This window comes from Nannospalax galili, unplaced genomic scaffold, assembly GCF_000622305.1.
Source record: "Nannospalax galili isolate Female #2095 unplaced genomic scaffold, S.galili_v1.0 scaffold596, whole genome shotgun sequence".
Classification (NCBI taxonomy): Eukaryota; Metazoa; Chordata; class Mammalia; order Rodentia; family Spalacidae; genus Nannospalax; species Nannospalax galili.
In genome coordinates, this window is record NW_008340140.1 from 5,858,501 (window position 1) to 5,878,963 (window position 20,463).

At 50.9% G+C, this 20,463-nt stretch overlaps 1 protein-coding gene across 1 annotated transcript in view; it reads left to right on the forward strand.

Annotated features, from left to right (window-relative positions):
- The window catches only part of LOC103735785 (transmembrane protein 189), a gene marked incomplete at its 5' end in the record, with an annotated part of 23,435 nt that extends 7,076 nt beyond the window's left edge, over positions 1-16,359 (forward strand). The window contains 5 exons of the mRNA XM_017798684.2: positions 2,234-2,353; positions 11,715-11,806; positions 12,709-12,853; positions 14,054-14,266; positions 15,399-16,359. Of these exons, the coding sequence (XP_017654173.1) occupies positions 2,234-2,353; positions 11,715-11,806; positions 12,709-12,853; positions 14,054-14,266; positions 15,399-15,520 (692 nt within the window). The remainder of the gene's footprint in view (positions 1-2,233; positions 2,354-11,714; positions 11,807-12,708; positions 12,854-14,053; positions 14,267-15,398) is intronic.
- Between the last annotated feature and the right edge of the window lie 4,104 nt (positions 16,360-20,463).

Below are 20,463 nucleotides of genomic sequence, written 5' to 3' on the forward strand. Positions count from 1 at the left end.
TTAACATTAATATCACAACATAAGACAGTACAAACTTAAAAACCCACAGTCCCTAAAAAATCCAAACCCTTAAAAGTCCATAGTCTCTTTTAAAAGTCTCTTAACTGTGGGTGGGCTTCTGTAAAATCCAAAACAAGCACTGTCTTATTTCAAAGGGAAGAATCGGGCACACCTAAGCAAATCCAAAGTCTACCAAAGTAGCTCAAAGCTGGACATCTGGGATTCACTCACGATCTTCTGGGCTCCAAAGGGTACTGGCAGCTCCACTTCTTTGACTCTGCCATCTACAGCACATTCAGCTTGTCCACAGACCCAGGCCAGCTCCATTCCACACCTACTGCTGTTCTTGGTGGTCATCCCATGGTCCCGGCATCGCCAAAAAGCTGGAATCTCCACTCAAACTGAGGCTGCACCTTCACCAATGGCCTCTTCTTGCCTCTTGGGGTGCAAAGCCTCAGATTCTCTCCATGACCCCTTAAATCCTGGGGTCTTCACTGCAACTGAAGCTGCACTTTTACCTATGGCCTTTCTTGGCCTCTCAGAGTGCCAAGCCTTGGCTGCTCTCTGTGACCCCTTCATGCTTTCAACACCAGAACCATGCAGGAGACTCTTACATATTTCCTGCTTCCAGACTGAGATAGAGGCTCGGGTCCCCTCTGTGTGCTGACCCTGAGGAAACACCTCCCAGAAGACTTCACCACAATGATGCTGGTATCTTGATACTTAAAGCTGATTTTTCAGCCCCAGCTAACCAGCATCAATTGTCCCAGTAAAGCAAAGGTTTTACTTTAGGTTCTGGTCTCTTCTAATCACAGCTGATTCTACAGCCCCAGCCAACCAGAACCCATAGATTCTTAATTCAAAATCTCACACAAACAGCCCTCATGGTCTCTGTTTCCCTTTGAAGCTTCACAAGCCAGGCCTCTATCGTCTACAACTCTTTCAGCATAACTGTTCTGAGCTCCACAGCAACAAACTCTGAGCACGCAATGGCTTTTCCAGCCCAAAGTTCCAAACACTTCCACAGTCCTCCCCAAAACAACTGGGTCAGGTCTGTCACAGCAATCAGTCAGGGTTCTCCAAAGAAACAGAACCAGTAGAATGAATACATATGTATAGGGATTTATCCACTTGGCTCACAAGATAAAGTCCAAGTAGTCCAACGATGGCTGCACCACACTGGAGAGGCTGAGAATCCGTGGTCGCTCAGTCCACGAGGCTGGATGTCTCAGTAGTTCCAATCTGGCACTGAAAGCCTGATGAATTCCAAAGGATCGGGTAGTCTTCATTCTGCAGCAGCAAGACGAACTCACCTGCAAGAGAGAAGGCAAGCAGCAAAAAGCCTGGCAGTCTCCTCTGCCTTGGCCTTTTATAGGGCTGTCATCAGAAGGTAACACCCACATTTAGGGTGTGTCTTCCAGCTTCAGATGACCCAATTAAGATCTCTCTCATTTCAGTTAATCCCAGATCCAGTCAAGTTGACACCCAGGATTAGCCATCACAACCCCCTTGTGAAATGACCCCAGTGCCTGTGTGTACCCATGTGCAGACGGCCTCCCAGGCTTTATCCTAGCCACAGAGAAGCTCTGATTCTGGGGGGACTATGGCTGGTCCCCAGGCCATGGACACTTGGGTCTGTCCATAGTTTTGAATGCCCACCGCTTTGGGGTGACTCCATTTGTCTGAACTTGTGTGTCTATAAATAGGCACCATTCAGAGGTCTGAGGTCTGGATCCTTGTTGGTCCTCCTGTAGCCTTCAGGGGCCACACTGCTGTCTGATTACGAGTAGCTAGTTAGCCAACCCTGTAAGTTTCTTTGACCTTCCAGCTCATTGCCTGTACCCTGCCATATGGAGTCTGGACAGGCTCCAACCTTCCCTTTCTTGAGGGATTAGAGACCAGCTGTGGTCTCTCCCCTCAGATGAGCACCTACCGGGGGGAACAGGTGGGGCCAGAACTCTTCCAGTTAAAACAGAAGTCATTCAAGCTCCCTCAGGAGTCCCATCCCTAGAGCGCTTCAGGAGAGACCAGCAATAGGTCCTGTCTGTCAAAGAATTGGCACTTGCATATCTAGCTCACAGACATGCGTCCACCGTCCTGCTTCACCAGTGCCTTCTCTGGGCCTTAGTGATGTCTATGAAATGGGTGGGCAGACATGCTTGGCACGGCACACTTCTGTACTGCTGAGGGTCCCCATGGCCTGCGCCCTCACTTGACTCTTATCTCCCCACAGGCAAGCGCCTCCAGGAATGGTGTTCTGTGATCCTGTGCTTCAGCCTCATCGCCCACAACTTGGTCCACCTTCTGCTGCTGGCCCGCTGGGACCACATGCCTCTTGTCATCCTGGGTGTTGGTGAGTGTTGACAAGGAATCCTAGGGCACTTGCATTGAAGACAAGCTGTGGAGGCCCCACCTACCATCTTGGTGGCATTCCACTGCCCTGTTTCTTGGGGCCCAGCATTATGATGTTATCCCTGCTTCCTGTCTATTAGGTTCTATCCGTAGCATTCAGAATGTTTCTCGAAGCTGGGTATTGTGGCGCACACCCTTAATCCCAGCACTTGGGAGGCAGAGGCAGGTGGATCTTTGAGTTCAAGGCCAGCCTGGTCTACATAGTGAGTTCCAGGCCAGCTGGGGCTACAGGGAAACCCTGTCTCAAAAAGACAAAAAACGAAACCAAACAAAACGATCCAACGACCCTTCCCCCATCCCCTTTTCCCAGCTATTTGCCCTGCTTCCTTCTTCACCCCACCTTCCATTCTGGGGGTTGTGTTAGAACCTCTTTCAGGCTGGCCACTGCCTGCTTATGGTGCTGACATGATGGCAACTCCACTTGCTGCGCCTCCCCCCAACCCCTAGCCACCTCTATTTGTCCCTGTCCTTCCAAGATGGCCACTCACTGTCAGACACACCCCTACCTCAGGACCTTTGCACAAGCTGTTTGCTGTGCCTAGAGCCCTTAGGATACTACACAGTCAATCCCCAAGATCAGCTGAGAGGCTACCTGCCTAGGCAGCCCTCCTCGATGACCTCTCAAAAATAGTCCTGTTGGTCCCAGCACTTGGGAGGAAGAGGCAGGTGAATCTCTGTGAATTCAAGACCAAGCTGGGTCTACATATCAAGTTCCAGGCCAGCCAGAGCTACATACTATCATTTAAAAAGGAGACTGGATAGATGACTCAACAGTAAAGAGCACTTGCTCTTGCAGAAGACCTGGGTGGGTTCAGTTCCTGGCACTGAGGTTGGGTGGCTCAGAACCACCTGTAACTCTAGTTCCAGGGTATCCAGTGCCTTCTTCTGGCCTCCAAGGTCATCTGCACATGTGGTGCATATACATACACATAAAAACAAACAAAATTGGGGGGTGGGGGGGACTAATGAGACATAGTATCCTATAGTCCCAGCCAGTCTAGAATTCACTAAGTAGACAAGGCTACCCTGGATCTTGCAGAGGTCTGCCTCCCACGTGCTGGAACTAAAGGTATGTGCTACCACACCCGGCTCAAATACATCTTAATTGAAAAAAAAAAAAAAGCCCTGTCACTATTTCCCCACCCCTGCTCATTCTCTCTCAATTCAGACTTCAATTTTTATATCTATATATCTATATATATATAGATATAGATATATAGATATAGATATATATTTTTATTTATTTATTTATTTATTTTTTTGTCTTTTTGAGACAGGGTCTCCCTGTAGCCCCAGCTGCCCTGGAACTCACTATGTAGACCAGGCTGACCTTGAACTCACAGAGATCCGCCTGCCTCTGCCTCCCGAGTGCTGGGATTAAGGGCATGCACCACCACGCCCAGCATATTTTATTATTTTTATTTTATGTGTATGAGTGTATTGCTTGCATGTATGTACATGCACCCATGTCATGTATTGTCCCTGGAGGTCAGAAGAACGCGTCAGATCCCCTGGAACTAGAGTTATAGACAGTTGTTAGCCACCATGTGGGTGCTGGAAATCAAACCCAGGTCCTCTGCAAAAGCAGTGCTCTTTTTTAATTATTAACTAATTTTTTGGTCTTTTTGAGACAGGGTCTCCCTGTAGCCCAAGCTGTCCTAGAACTCACTATGTAGACCAGGCTAGCCTTGAACTCAAAGATTTGCCTGCTTCTGCCTCCAGAGTGCTGGGATTAAAGGCGTGTGCCACCACGCCCAGCTATTATTTTTATTTTATGTGTATGCGTGTATTGCCTGCATGTAGGTAAGTGCACTTGTGCCTGCAATGCCCTCGGAGGACAGAAGAAGCTGTCAGATCCCTTGGAACAGCTGCCATGTGGGTGCTGGGATTCGAAGCTGGGTCTTCTGCAAGAACAGTGTTCTTAACCGCTGAGCCATCTCTCCAGCCCTGGAGTCCCGTCTAACCAGAAGCACAGAGTAGGCAGTAATGTCTGCTGGTACCCCTGGCTGTAGCGGACTCCTTTTCAGACCTCTGTCCTCTGGCACAAGAGTTTACCCCGTCCTAGACTCCTGGGCTGACCACAGGGTGTTGGTGCTCTTGGTCCGACCCGAGCCTCCCTATGGATTTTGGTACTCTACTCTCATTAAAAGCATTTGGTCACCTAAGCCCATAGCATGGAGGCCTGCTAACCCTCTGGGTCCAGGGCATTGAGGGGCACTGCCAGTGCAAGGCAGACGTTAGCCTACCCCATGCTGGAGAGCCATCAGCCCCCCTCGGACTCCTTGTTGGGAGTTGGGAGGCACCCCCAACCATCCCAACAGACTTAGTGCAGAGAGGAAGGCAGAACCTCAGCCAGGGTGGCTACAGCAAGTGGCAGATGTCGTGAGCCTCATCCTGCATACTTGGCCATCGGGGCTGTGCAGTGCAGGCTCCAGAGCAGTAGTGGGACGAGGTCTGGAAGGGACAGTAGCCAAGGCTGTACCTCAGCCCCTGCTCAAATTAACAGTGGCCGTTCTGTGAGCTCCTGCTGGGGTCCCACCCCACACTGGCCACCTCACATTCTTGGTAGCAACCTCTTTCAAGGTTTCTGGCACCATCCTCTGGCCACCGACTCTTACCAATGCCAACAGCCTTGGCTCTCCAAACACACCCTCCCTGGCCAGAAGCAGACCCCCTGCAGTGGGTCCAGCTGTGTGCTGTATAGTCAGGTCATCCTCTCCCTCCCTGATCTCCCAGCCCAGTCCTCACAGGTCCTCACAGTCCAGCATGGCATGGCCAAATTCAGCAGCTCATGGGCTGATAAGGGCAGGTAATATCCTGATAGCAGTGTTTGCACAATCCGCAATCGATTTAAATAGCCGCCCTGATTTGTCTATTAACACGCAGACTGGCACTGAGGGCACAGTGCCAGCTCGTCCCTATCTCCCCAGAGGTTCCCCGCACCCCAGGCAGCCCCGGAAATCAGAGGTATCTAGTTGGTAAAGCCAGGCTTGTGTGATGCAATGCTGGAGACCAGATTGAGATAAAGCCACATTTGCTACAGCCTGAAGGAGGTGAGGGAGGAGGTACGGATGGACTTTCCAAACTTGATGGATTTTCCAAACTCAGATGAGCTATGTGGTGAACCACATGCGGTCAGGCTGTTGTGGGTAGGTGGCGGGGTCAGGTGTGATCCTGGGATCAGCCTAAGCCATGGGAGGATGACAGTGGAGGGAGAGAGGGGGGCCTGAGGGAAACTGGATAGAAGCCCAGACATCCAGAGGTAGGCACCCAAGGGGTGGAGAGAGCCTCAAGGGTAGCCGGGGCCCAGAGCAGACTGTCAATAGACTTGGGTGGCCACCACTATGATGCCCAGCAAAGGGACTTGGCCCTGAAGGTTACCAGTAACTGTGCCAAGGGCACTTTATAGTGACTGGTGACCAGTGAGCGGTGGGTGTCCAAGCTGTTTTGGGGAGAACACAGTACACTCCTTGAAAGGGGATTGGGGGGTCCCCTAGAGATGGAAGAAGGGAGACTGACCCAGCAGCTAGCACAGGAAACCCAACACAAGAAGTGCAGGGGTCAGCAATGAGGTCAGGAGGTCATGCTGCCTGGGGCATCAAGAGATTATATAGACACTCAGGGCCTGTGTCCACCTGTGTGTCACCTCTCCTCATCCCCACCCCAGCCTTCAGGGTGTCACAGGCAAGCTGGAAGAGGCCTGGATAGAAGCATTCCTGTCCCCTGTCCTCTTCCCAGTCTGCAGGGAAGGATGATTACCAAGGTAAACCAGCTGCCACCCACCCCGTTAAAGGGGCCTCAAAGGCAGCTGGGTGGCCTAGAATGGGTGCCCTAGAAACAATTACCCCGCCCCAGGGATTGCAGGGCCATTTCTTCCTGCAGGGAGGGAAGGGAAAGCCCCTCTCACCTGGGATACCAGTCCCCACTCTGCCAGCAACCTCTAGGGGACAGGTGCTGGCTGTCTGACAGGTAGAAAGACTGAGGCTCACAGAAGGATGCAAGACTCAGGCCAGGGGGAACTGCCAGCCCAGCCCAGCCAGATCTCTGTCCATTTTTCTTCTGTTTGATTACCCTCTGCTGGTTGTCCTCTGCGACTTCATTTCCCACACCTGGATGTGAGCCTGAGCGTGAACCATTGTGAGTGACCCTAGCAATGCCCTCTGGAAGGAAGGTCAGGTGTGGCTGGGCCTATCACTGCACATGAAGGGAGGTTACACTGCCGAGTAGATTTTTTTAAATATATATATTTTTTAATGTGTGTGTTTTACCTGTGTGTAAGTGCACCCACGTTGTGCAATGCCCAAGGAGGCCAGAAGAGGGCATCAGATCCCCTGAAACTGGCATTAGGAATTAGCCACCATGTGGGTGCTAAGAGTTGAACCCAGGTCCTCTGCAAGAGCAGCCAGTACTCTTAACCACTGAGCCATCTCTCCAGCTTCTATTGTTTTGTTTTGGGGTTTTTTAAAAACATTTTTTTTGTTGTTTTTTTATATGCATGTATGTGTGTACCCATATTGTGCAGTGTCCATTGGAGGTCAGAAGAGGCCGTCAGATTTCCCTGGAACTGAGGTTACAGATGATTGTTAGCTGACATGTAGGTGCTGGGAATCAAACTCAGGCCCTCTGCAAGAGCAGCCAGTGCTCTCAACTGCTGAGCCATCTCTCGGGCCTCTGTTTTATTTTGTTTTCTTTTGAGACAGGGTCTCATGTATCCCAAGTTGGTCTTGAACTCTGTATAGCCAAAGATGACCTTGAATTTGTGGTCCTCCTGCCTCCACCTCCCAAGTGCTGCAGTGACAAGTGCTTGTGCCACCACACCTGTTGATGCGGTGCTGGGGTAGAAGCCAAGGCTTTGTGGTATGCTAAGCAGTGCTCTATCAACCAAGCACCAGCCCAGCAGACTGTTTCTTAGGTCAGTTTAGGATTTACAGGAGCAGCTTCGAGTGTTTTAAGTCCTGCACAAGTTCTTGTATTTGACAGTGGCCAGTGTTACTGTTTTGTATATGAGTTCCACGTTCGATTCCATTTCCTCAGTCTTCACCAACATCCCACCAGCCCATGTAGCATACCAGTGTGGTCACTTGTCACAATCCTAATTGAGGACCATTGAGCTGTGGCAGTCTCAACCTCCCCCCCCCATATAGCCCTGGCTGTCCTGGAACCCTCTATATAGACTAAGCTGCCCTCAAATTCACAGAGAGCTGCCTGCTTTTGCCTCCTGAATGCTGGCATGGAAGATGTATACTAGCATGTAGACTCTTGCTTAGTTTTGTAAGTCAGGATCTCATGTAGCCCACACTGGCCTTGAACTCACTATGTAGCTCAGACTGACCTTGATTCTTGATCCCCCAGCCTCAGCCTCCTGAGTGCTGGGATTGCAGAGGTGCACAACTGCATCTGGCCTGTGTTCTCTGCTTTTGGGCGATACTAGGGATAGAACTCAGCCCCTTATACATGCTAGGCAAGCAACGTGCTCCTCTGAGATCATTTTGGTTTTGTCAAAGGCAGAGGTCAGCACAGCTTGCCACTGTGTGGTCACTTTGCCCCGGATCAGGGAGCATCTCCCAGTTTCTCCCATGTCACTCTCTCCTTTGCTTTGGAGGGAGTGACTGAACTTGCACAACTGTGGGAGTGTATACCTATCATCCCAGTACTCGGGAGGTTGAGGCAGGAAGATCAGGAGTTCAAGGCCAGCATGAACTCCATAAGATTCTGTCTTAAAAACACAAATATCTCTGCCATCTTTACTCAGAGAAATGAAGGTATCTGTGAGCACACAGGCTTCTCAATGAATGAGCACTGTAGTTGGAGTCGAACAGTAGCTGAATGGAGCACACTATGCACTCCACTAGATAATGGAATACTACTCAGTAGCAAAAAGGGAATGACCAGCATACATGACACATGGGACTACAGATGAACTGGAGTAATAAAGTAAGCCAGACAAAGAGCATGCATATCATGATTTAACATACAATATGAAGTCCTAGAACAGACAGAAGCAGGTCTGTCTGTGAATACCTAGAGTAGGGGGTGAGAGGGAGCCTGCTAGGGGTTGGGAATGTACTAAACCCAAGAACCAAAATTACTTGTAACAAGGCATTGTGGTGATCCCACCCCCATGTGATGACCACAGCACTGAGATGTAGCCACGATAACTGGTAGTTTTCATGCCTGGACTCGCAGCTCCTGCGTGGCTTACAGCCCACTAACTATAGGTGCAGCCTCATATCAGGAGACCTGGAGCCATGCAGACCCACACCATCACTGCCTGCCAGTTAAGCACAGTTGTCACCTAATGTGAGCTGTGACTGGGAAAGGGAAGCACTTCGGACTAGGAGCCTTGGAGGGCCCTCTAGGCTATACCACAGGCACCCAGTCTCTTCCCCTGTAACTGTTTGTCCTGAAGGCATGTTTAAAGTTGCCATCAACTAATGGCATTGGGACAGGCCTCTGAAGACATCAACTGCCCTCATGCAGGTAAAGACATAGAGGTTCAGGTGGCAAGAGGCCCACCTGCCGTCAGTCATACACAGAGGCTCAGGCTTACCTGAGGTCACACAGCAGTGTGCCAAAAGAAAGGCCCCAGCCCTCCCCCGCTGCCTCTCTCTCTCTCTCTCTCTCTCTCTCTCTCTCTCTCTCTCTCTCTCTCTCTCTCTCCTCTATCGCCCCGCCACACGGTTCCTCCTCCCTGTAGCCCTGGGCCACATGGCCTCTTGTCTCTCATGGCAACTAGAAGCAATATATGCATACCATCCACAGTACAGGTAGGTGCTCTAATGATGCCTTAGGCCTGCTGTTACTTTTCTGTTGCTGTGATAGAAACACTGACCAAAGCATTTTATAGAAGGAAGAGTTTATTTGAGCTTACAGTTCCAGGGGAATTACAGTCCATCATGGCAGGGAGGCATGTGGCAGAGGTGGCTGGAGGAGGAGCAGCAGAAGCTACGTGTGTCATCACGCAGGCACAGGAAGCAGAGAGCAACTGGAGATCTGGCAAGGCTTTAGAACTCTCTGAGCCCAACCCCAGTGACGTGCTTCCTCCAGGCTAGCCACACCTTCTAAGACCTCCCAGAACAGCGCCATCATCTGGGGACAAAATGTCCAAATACTTGGAGCCTATGGGGGACATTTTCATTCAAACCACCACCCCTGCTGTGTGCAGGGGAGCAGCAAGTCCTTTGCCTCAGGCAGTGGCACCCCTCTACCCTTCGGCTTCTGTGTGCCAGCAGGCACAGCTGCGCCATGTTGCCTGCTGGCCTCCCACATACTCTTAGCCCTGAGAAAGTGCAGTGCCTGCATGAAACTATGTCACTATCTGCCCACTGTCCCTCCTATACTCGGGATGGGTAGATGGATAGATGGTGGATGGATAGATAAGTGTGTAGCTAGATAGAGGGGTATATCCCAGCTTCTAAAGGCCTGACTTCAGCATCTGCCCTTAAGTCAGATGCATTCCCACATTGGCCCACACTCTTAAATCTGTCCCCTAGGTCACCAGTTTCTCCCAACTCAGAGAGTTATCCTAGGGATTGCTTGCAGCCCTCAGAGTACCCTAGGCTCTGACAGGTGTCACCAAGGGACTGAGGACATCATTGCTACTCAGAGAACTTGGGCCTTGGACACCCAGTTTACAAAGAGCAGCAGTGCAGGAAAGCTGAGAGCACACAGCTGTCCAGGTCATCCTCAGCCCTTGTCGGTAAGCTCGGGGTCAGTGTGTTTCTGACCTTTGAGCTCAGTACACAATGGGTTCTCACAGAATGTGGCTTGATTGGCTGAAACACACTATGTACTGCAGGCCTACTGTGTGCCAAGCACCATTTAGCCCACAGATGTGCCAGAGCATGGGGTCTAGCTCTAAATAAAAGAGCCTACAGTGCCAGTCCCAGATTTGGAATTTTACTGCAGTAAAAATGGCAAAGAATGAACATCCTTAGAGAAACCAGTTGGAAGTTCGGCAGGCAGTGTGGCCCCAGTTAGGCCAGAACCAGCTAGCACATGGAGCTAGGACCTGATGATTGTGAGGAAACAAGCTGTGGTGGTCTGGAAAAGGGGGAAGGTTTCAAGCAGAGGAACAGCACAGACAAAGGCTCAGAGGAGGAGGCTTGGGTGGCAAAAAAATCACGGGCTACAGGAGTGAGGGGAGGACAGTATAAAGTGTCCACTTATACTGCTGGTCACTGTGCCTTGGTTTCCCCACACTTACGTAGATCATAGTACGTACTGCCGAGCTAGATTTGAATCTCAAGACAGGTTAGGAGCCAGGCTATGCCACTTGCCATGTGTGTGACCTGGGCCTAGCTACTTCTCTCCAGGCCTCTGGTTCTCTCTCTGTAAAGTGAGCGTGTTAAAATGCTACCGACAGATGGAAAGACACAGGTAAAGCACCTAAGTGTTAAATGAGAGAGCACTTGATAAAAGGCATTCTTTATAATCTTTATCACTCCCATCTTACAAGACGAAACTGGGACACAAGAGAGGTTAAGTAACGTGCAGGGCTGGAGAGATGGCTCAACAGTTAAGAACACTGGTTGTTCTTGGAGAAGACCCGGGTTCGAATCCCAGCACCCACATGGCAGCTAACAACTTGTAACTCCGGTCCTAGGGGATCCAACAGCCTCTTCTGACCTATGACACGAGTGCACTTACATACATGCAGGCAATACACACACACACGTAAAATTTAAAAAATAATAAATTTTTTTAAAAAGTTAAAAAACAAAAAAGAACAGCATTTAACTTCTGAGCCACCTCTCCAGCTCTGATTTTGTCTATTACTGATGAAAGCTAGGTGGGGGGTGAGGAAAGTGGCTTGTTTGTGGGTGAGGTACTGCTTTTATTTCACTGTGGAGCCCAGGCTAGCCTCAAGTTCTGGCTCCTCCTGCCTCAGCCTCCCAAGTGCTGGGATTCTGGGTAGGAGCCCCGACACCAGCTCAGGAGAGGTCCTTTTGAAAGTCAGTCTAGGAGGACATTTCTCCAGCCACCACAGCACAGTGGACTCCCTGCATGTGCCGCTGTGGGGTGGAGAGAAGGGGGCTACCACCCTAGAGAAGGCTGCTGTTCTAAGCATGCCCACTTCACTCTCTCTGGACTCCCAAAACTGTGGTGAGTCCTGGCCTCTGCTTCAGACAGAGCAAGTTCAGGGCAGACCAGGGCCTGGAGTATGAGGCCCAGGCTCTCACCTCTCTCCCTTGATGGATGAGCAAGTGCGTGGCCAATAAGCAGATGAGTGACTGCTAATGAGGGAGGTGGGGATGTCTCCGTGTGTCCCCTGCCCCAGCTCACATGCTTGTTGTCCACAGTCATGGGAGCCCTCATCGCTGACTTCCTGTCTGGTCTGGTGCACTGGGGTGCCGACACGTGGGGCTCTGTGGATCTACCAGTGGTGGGGAAGGTGCGTATGTCGGGCTGCGTGATCCTGGGTGAGTCCCTTTCCTCTCAGAGCCTCAGTTTCCCTGTCTGGAAGATGGGACTAAACCCCAGAGTCAGTCTTCACACTCTGTTCCAAGACTGGACCAGGAATCCCCTGCTTTCCATAGCAGCAGAGACATCAGGTGGGCTGCAGGCGGCTCAGACAGCCTCATGGGAGCTTGCCCTTGAATCCTAGCCTAGCTTAGTCTGTCCCTCTCGGCCTTCCGTGTCTCAATTAGATTTTACCCTTTGTTGCTTACGCTTTCTGGGTTGTGGCAGAGAACTGAAGTCAGGCTGGTTTCATCAGGTGAGTGCTCTCACTCTTCCTGGCACCGGTTTAAAGCACGGCTGAGGTGGAGGGTCACTCTCCATCTTCCCTGGTGGATGCAGACTGGGGCTCCTGGCTTCCATGAGTTCCTTCCCCCAGTGGTAATCAGACTCCTAGCACATGTTCCCATGGGTCCAGCAGGGCTCACACTGCTCATCCTGTAGCCAGTCACTGTCTGGGGGATGGATGCTTCAGTGACAGTTCCTGAGTCAACACTCATTCAGCCACAGGAAGGTCAGCTTTATCTGTCAGCCATCATCAAACTCAGCTGCTCCCAATAGAAGCTTGGGGTTTAGGGAGACAGGGTCCCTTTGATGGTAGAAGTCCCTGTTGCAAGGTAAGGTTGTGTCCACGACCATCAGCACAGGTGGGGAGACTGAGGCTCAGAGGAGTTGGGGAAGACCACCACCAGACTTTGGCCTGGGAAGAGGTTGTGTTGGTGGTGGGGTGCCAGGACCTGCAGTGATCAAAGAGCCCTGGTGGTGTTTTGGGGGTCTGGAGAACATGGGCTGCCTCAGGCTGACCAGCAGGCTGTACCCACACCCCACCCACCTCAGGCTTTCATCCGGCCGTTCCGGGAGCACCACATCGACCCCACGGCCATCACGAGGCATGACTTCATCGAGACCAATGGTGACAACTGCCTGGTGACGCTGCTGCCACTGCTTAACATGGCCTACAAGTTCTGTACCCAGAGCCCAGGTGAGGCCTACAGGTGGCACTCCCCAAAGGGTGTCAGGAACAGAGACCCCGGGAATCTCCTGGGGTGTGTCAGGGCTTACTCTTCCCACTGTTAAAGTACACGCCATTAGTGAGGTACATGGAAAACGGGGTATTGCGTATCTGTTCCCAGCTTCCTTTGGAGCATCCTCTCTGACAGGTAATGAGCTACCCTCCCCAGCCCCCCAGGATGCTCCTTCCCTCCTGCTCCACGAAGCTGAGCTGTTCCCTCCCATGAATCTCTGGCAGCCAGGCCTTGTGCTTTTGTTATTTAGAGGAAAAAGTGTGCTGTGAGGGCTGGGGTAGGATGCAGTGGCCAACGGCTGGCCTGCCATGCCCAAGCCCTGGGCTCAAGCCCAGCACTGAAAAACAAGTATAAGGGGCTAGAAAGGTGGTTCAGTGGCTAAGAGCACTGGTTTCTCTTGTAGACCAGGGTTCAGTTCCCAGCACCCACATGGTGGCTAACAATTTTAACTCTAGTTCCAAGGGATCTGATGTCCTCTTCTGGCCTCTTTGGGCATTGCGTACATGTTGTTCACTTACATAACATGTAAGCAAAACACTTATGCACATAAAAATAAAGTATATGTTGTGAGCCCAAGCCTAAGCGATGCCAGTGTGTGGAGGAACTGTCCCAAAGCTGGCCAGCTCACCACTATCCGTCAGATCAGTGGATGAGGCAAGGCCAGATCTGGTGGCACCTCTCAGTGGGAAGAATCCGGAGGATCCCTGTCCATAAGCCTGAAGCCAGCACGTAAGGAAGCCCTCAGGCCTGCAGCTTTGCCTCTGAGGGCTGTTGACACCCTAGAAGCCCACAGGCCTGGCTGAGGCAAAGTCCTCACCCAGTCTCAGGCTCTGCCCTGCCTCCCTGCCTCTGTAGATATCCTTCCCCAAAGAAAGACTCCCTCAAATCCATGAACCAGCCATAGGTCCCCACCCCACTCACATAAACCATAAGTGGCAGCAGGAATCAGAACCCAGGCCCAGTTAGCTACAGAGCCCACACCCCTAGCTAGTCTCTGGGCTCCCTCCAGCCTCTGAAGACTTTAGCCCAGAGAAGGCCAAGCGGCCTGAGGCCAGCAGGAAGGTCGGGAGCTGCCAATGGCCAGTGGGTAGGGACAGTGGACCACCAGCCAGAGGGACAACTGCACATATCTCACAACCCTCTTTCCCACCCTGCAGAAACCCTGGAACGGCTGTACCCTTGGGAATGTTTCGTCTTCTGCCTGACCATCTTTGGCACTTTCACCAACCAGATCCACAAGTGGTCGCACACATACTTTGGGCTGCCACCGTGGGTGATCTTCCTGCAGGACTGGCACATGATCCTACCACGGAAACACCACCGCATCCACCATGTGGCACCTCATGAGACCTACTTCTGTATCACCACAGGTGAGCGGTACATCCCCAGGATCAAGAGGGCAGAGGTGACACAGTCCAGTCTACCCAGTGTTCCCAGGATGCACATTTATTGAGCACCTGCTATGTGTCAGGCACTCTTCTAGATGCTAAGTAAGGATAGGGCAGTGAACATGACAAAGGCCCTACCCTACTTCAGACTGTTGTAACTCCAGACACCCAGCCAGCCAGCAGGCATGTGTGGAGTACCTATTATGTGCTTATACTGCTCGGGGCTCAGGATCTAGCACTGAACAAAATAGGCAGAGTCCCTGCCCTTGTGACACTCCTCATGTCGTTGTGAGATAGGGAGTGAATAAAATACACAGTAGAGCTGGGACAGGAAATAGAGGCCTCACCTTTAAAAGGGCAGGGGGTGCTCTAGGAAGGCCTCCCTGAGAAGGTGACCCTGACCTGAGGCCAGAAAGGAGTTAAGGGAGAAAGTCCTGATGACACAGTGGCTTATACCTTGTCTTCCCAACACTGTGGAGGCTGAGTCAGGAGGACCAAGAGTTTGAGGCCAGCCTGGGCTATATAAGAAGACCTTATTTCAAACAAACAAACAAAAAAAAAAAACAGGAAAAGCCAAGCATAGTGGTGTTATGTCTGTAATCCCAAGGTAGAGGCAGGCAGGAGGATCAAGAGTTCAGGGTCATCCTGGGATGCATAAGGTCAGCCTAGGCTATATGAGACTGTGTCTCAAAAAAACAAACAAAAACTCAGGAAAGAATGAATTTAAAGAAGGTGAATCTTAAAGGCTATACAGATATGCACAATTGCTAGGCTGGGGCTGCTGCCTAAGATGGTGTCAAGGAAGGGTTCCCAGCAGAGAGGGCCCAGGTGATCACACACACACACACACACACACACACACACACACTCACTCACTCACTCACTCACTCACTCACGCACACAGTGCCCAGCAGAGAGGGCCCAGGTGATCAGACACACATACACTGTGTCCAGGGAAAAGTTGTGTTCACTAAGAAAGCTAGTGACTTGCGGGAAGGCCCCAAGTCCTCTCCTGGGAGGTTTCTATGTCCTGCCTTCTTTACCCTATCTCCTGAGGGGTCTCACCCCAGGCTGACTCTCTCCTCACTCAGCCCCCTGACTATGTCTGCCATAGGCTGGCTCAATTACCCCCTGGAGATGGTGGGCTTCTGGCGACGCCTAGAGGACATTATCCAAGGCCTGACTGGTGAGAAGCCTCGGGCGGATGACATGAAGTGGGCCCAGAAGATCAAGTAGATTATCTCTAGCCCCCTGCCTGGTCGCCAGCCTTCCCCGGCCTAAACTGAAGCCATCTGCCAAATTCCAGCCTCTTTGACCTGCCTCTCCAGTGGAGAGGAGTCCCCTGGGCTGGGCCCCGGGCGCCCCCAGCCCACACCCAGTGACACAGACTACTTGAGCTACGAAGTTTTCGGTTCCTCTTTTCCTGTTCTTTCCTTGGGCCCTCCCGGCTGCTTGGAAGCCAAGTCTAACTGCAGAAGAGGAACCAGCCCCATCCCAAGCACCTGCCTACTGCCCAGCCCTGGCTGGCATGAGGGCCTCTGACTCACTTGGTCTGTTGGACCCAGTGATCCAGGGTGCCTCCAGGACACTCATATGTGCCTGGATAATCATCCTCACTCAGCCCTACAAACTGACCTGCCTGGGGGGCCTGGGTGGGCAGACCGCCCCAGCAGCCACCCAAGGATGGCAGAGCTGGGCAAGGGTCCATGACAGCTAACGGCAGAGGCTAGAATCCCCACCTGTGTCTGGACACCCCCTTCTCACCCACACTTCTGCCCACATGTCCAGCCATACCTGAGTTCTCCCTGTGAAGGTGTCTTTATGGGGCATGGCCCTTGCAACAGGGTTTGGTCATTTGGGGAGGGGATGCTGTGTCCCTTCTGGCCAGTGTGTGAGAAAAAACAAGTAGGGCTTTTTTTATTTTTGGTCGTTTTTTTTTTTAAAGGTGCTTGCTTGTCAATGTAAATAATAGAAAGCCTTAATATCTTTCTGTAACATGGAGTAATATTTTAAGGTCATGTTTTGGATGTATATAATATATTTATAACAAAGCAGGAAGAGCCTACTTAACCTAACTGCCTCATGGTGTTTCTTGGCTGACTGGAGAGTGAGGGGCAGAGCTGCGGTAGACTCTACCATTCCCAGCCCCCAGCACTGGCCTAAGGAAGGGGCTTTATTGCCTGAACCAAGTGAATTTCTTAGGGGGGGTTCTTTTTGAGATAAGGTCTCCCTGTTGCCACAGCTGGCCTGAAACTCACTATATAGACCAGGTTAGCCTTGAACTCATAGAGATCTACTAGCCTCTACCTCCCAAGTACTAGAATTCCCAGCTGTTAACTGAATTTTAAAAAATCATTTTATTGGGGGGCTGGAGAGATGGCTCAGCGGTTAAGAACACTGGTTGTTCTTGCAGAAGACCTGGGTTTGAATCCCAGCACCCACATGGCAGCTAACAGTTGTCCGTAACTCCAGCTCCAGAGGATCCAATAGCCTCTTCTGTCCTCCGTGGGCATTGCACTGGTGCACTTACCTACACACAGACAATATACACATACACATAAAATAATAAAGAATAATATTTTATTGTTTCTATTTTATGTGTGTGACTGTATTGCCTACATGTATGTAAGTGCACCCATGTCCAAGGAGGTCAGAAGAGGGCATCAGATCCCCTGGAACTGGAGCTGGGGACAGTTGTTAGTCACCATGTGGGTGCTGAGGAATCAAACCCAGGTTCTCTGAAAGAGCAGCCAGTGCTCTTAGCCATCTCCAGCCCTGTGAATTTGTTTGCTGAGGCAGGGTGTCATGCATCCTGGATGTAGATGAGGTTGGTCTTGAACTCCTTATCCTCTTGTCTCCATGTCCCCAGTGCTGGGATTACAGGCGTGCAACACCACACCCAAGACAGTGAGTGACCTGTGTTCAGACACTTGGGGAGGAAAGCTGGGTGAGTGGGAGTGACCTTTCATAGATCATGCTAAAACAATGCTCTCTGACCCTTGCTCAAGAATTCTTTCAGCAGATGGACCTGAGTTACTGATGAGTAACTCCAGCACACATACTCGTAATTAAAAAATAATAGCCAGGCGTAGTGGTGCACGCCTTTGATCCCAGCACTCGGGAGGCAGAGGCAGGTGGAGGGAGGCAAGGCCAGCCTGGTCTACATAGTGAGTTCCAGGACAGCTGGGGCTGCTGGGAGACCCTGTCTCAAAAAAAAAAAAAAAAAATTAAATTAAAAAAAATTTAAATAGGCTAGTTTCTGCACTGTTAATTAGCGGGGGAAAAGGCTTGTTAAAGGCGCAAATGACAAGAATCTGAAAAATAGTTTCATTAGTTTTTATGATTATATCTGAGCTGGCATGGTGGGACACACCGTTAATCCCAGCACTTGAGAGATGGAGGCAAGTGGAACTTGGAGTTTGAGGCTGACCAAGGCTACACGGGGAGACCTGTCTAGAAAAAAAACCCTAAAAACCACAGCAAAAAAAGATTGTCTGTCTGAGAGAATATGTGTACAGGTGTGCCTGGAGACCAGAAGAGGGCCACTGGGTGTCCTGTCATTCTCCTATAGGGTCTCTTCCTGAACCTGGGGATTGCATTCTCTTGGCTAGACTGTGTGCCAGCAAGCCCCAGTGATCCTCCTGTCTCTTCCCCCCTCATAGTTAGGGTTTATAGGCATACATGAGACACTCCACTTGTTACATAGGTGCTTTGAACCAAATCTGGTCCCAGTGATTACTCAGCAAATGCTTTTAACTGCTGAGCCATCTCTGAAACCTCAGTATTTATTATGTGGCCCATAACTGTATTTTCCTTAAAGTTTGCCTGTCACTGGACTTGTCACTACATCAGGGACCACTGAAGGAAGGGGTCTTCTGTTTGTTATTGCATTAGGGCTAGAAAGCAAGGCCAGGTTTGGTAGCACAAGCCTATGAGCCTAGCTATTCAAAAGGCTAAGGCAGGAGGATTGCAAGTTCCAGGCATTCCTGGGCTACAGAGAAGAGCAGCCTGGACAATTTATCCAGGCTGTCTCAAAAGTAAAAAGAAGGGGAGCTGGAAAGACAGCTCTGTGATTAAGAGCACTGGCCACTCTTGAAAAGGACCAGGGTTTGGTTCCCAGCACCCACGTGGTGGCTCACAGCCGGTAATTCCAGTTCCGGTTCCAGGTACTCCAACCCGGCCTCCTTGGGTATTGCACACGTCGTCTACTGGTGTACATACACACATGTTGGCAAAACACTCTTATAATAAAAATCTAAGAAAAAAAGCAGAAAGAAGACTGCGCTTGCGTAGCATGCACAGCCCTGGCCCCATACCCAGCACTGCCCAGCACTGGCAGGTGTGAGGTGACAGAAAGAGAAAGTGGAAATGAATAGCCAATGATCAGCTCCTCAAACTGCAAAGCACACAGGTTGGGTCTGTTGTCACAGCTGAAGGACCAGGGGTTTGATTGGAGATCAGGTCTCACAGTCAGTCCAGATTGGGTAATGTGCCTGCCCCTGAGACAGTCACCTTGGTCAGTGGCCAGGTGAAGTCTGATTGGCTAGTGCTGAAACCTCCCCCAGATGGGTGGGGTCAACCCTTCCTCAGTCACTGGAGGGAGAGAGGTTCTCAGAAGAAAAGGTGGTAAAAGTCTGGGTGACGGGTGGGTGTGGCCAGCAGTGGGACTCCAGAGGGTGCAGGGGCAGCTCATTGGCTTCCTGTTCTCAGGTCCTACCTACCCCAGTGGGAGGAAAGGCCAGCTTGAGTCCAGCATGTGGTCTAAGCTTCAAACCCAAACTTGAGTCACACAGGATAGAAAAATACTTTGCACGTCGGGAGGTAGGTGTTTTGTACTGGGTTTCAGAGTCTTGGGGTCACTTGTGAGATGGGCTTTTGAACCCAGGATGGGGGGCCATTTCTTAATATCTGCTGAGCTCTGACCCCAGCCCTATCCAGCAGCCCCTACACCCCAGAATTGGGTGGGTACTCAACACCATTTGCAAATGGGGAAACAGGATGAAGGTCATGTGGCATGCCTGAGGTCACACAGCTGGTAGAGGACTGAACCCGGATCTGAGCTGCTGTGCCATACAGAGCCCTCTAGCCTTAAAGCCCAGGAGTGACTTCAATGGAAGAAGAGAGGTGAGATGAGGGGCCTCTGAAAACAAGCAGCTGGGTAGGAAAAGGCAGCTAGTAGCTGGGCATGGTGGTGCATGCCATTAATCCCAGCATTTGGGAGGCAGAGGCAGGCTACCTCTGTGAGTTCAAGGCCAGCCTGGTCTACATAGCAAGTTCAGGGCTGGGGCTACAGGGAGACCGTCTCAAAAAAAAGAAAGGCAGCTAATGTCACCACATCTGGATTACTGGTGCTGGGTACTGAACCTCTGGCTCCATGATAATTGGTAGACAAGTACTCTATCGACTGAACCACATCCCTAGATTTTTACATGCTGGCTCCAGCCCAGTATGGTGGCTTACCTCTGTAGTCCATGCACTGGGAAGATGGAGACAGAAGGATCCAAAGTTCATGGTCATCCTCAGCTACATAGGACTTCAAGGGCTACATGAGACCCTGTCCCAAAAAAACAAAGAAGCTGGAGAGATGACTCAGGGGTTAAGAGCACTGGCTGCTCTTGCAGAGGATCCAGGTTTGATCCCCAGCACCCACGTGGCAGCTAACCATATGTAACTCCAATTCCAGAGGATATCTCTGGAAGAGATGCCCTCTACAGGCATGCAAGCAAAACACTCAGACAAATAAAATAATAAAACATACAATGTTCGCTCCATGTTTTAAAAAATATTTAAATTTCACATATCCTCTGTGTGAAAGGGGAGCTTGTGCACTGCATGTCAGAGGACATTTGTTTGCTTGTTTGTTTGTTTGTTTGAGACAGGGTCTTATGTAGTCATAGCTGGCCTGAAATGCCTTAATGTAGACCAGGCTGGCTTGGAACTCACCAAGATCTGCCTGCCTCTGCCTCTGTTCTGGGAATAAAGCCCTGTGTCATCAAGCCCAGCCCCTCCATGTGTTAAACATGCTGTGGAGAGCTAGGCTATGTCTGGAGTCCCAACTCCAAAGATTGCCACTGGAGAATCACCTGAGGCCTCAAGTTCAAGACCTGCATTAGCATTTTTACCAAGACTGACTGCTCGCTCTCTCTCTCTCTCTCTCTCTCTCTCTCTCTCTCTCTCTC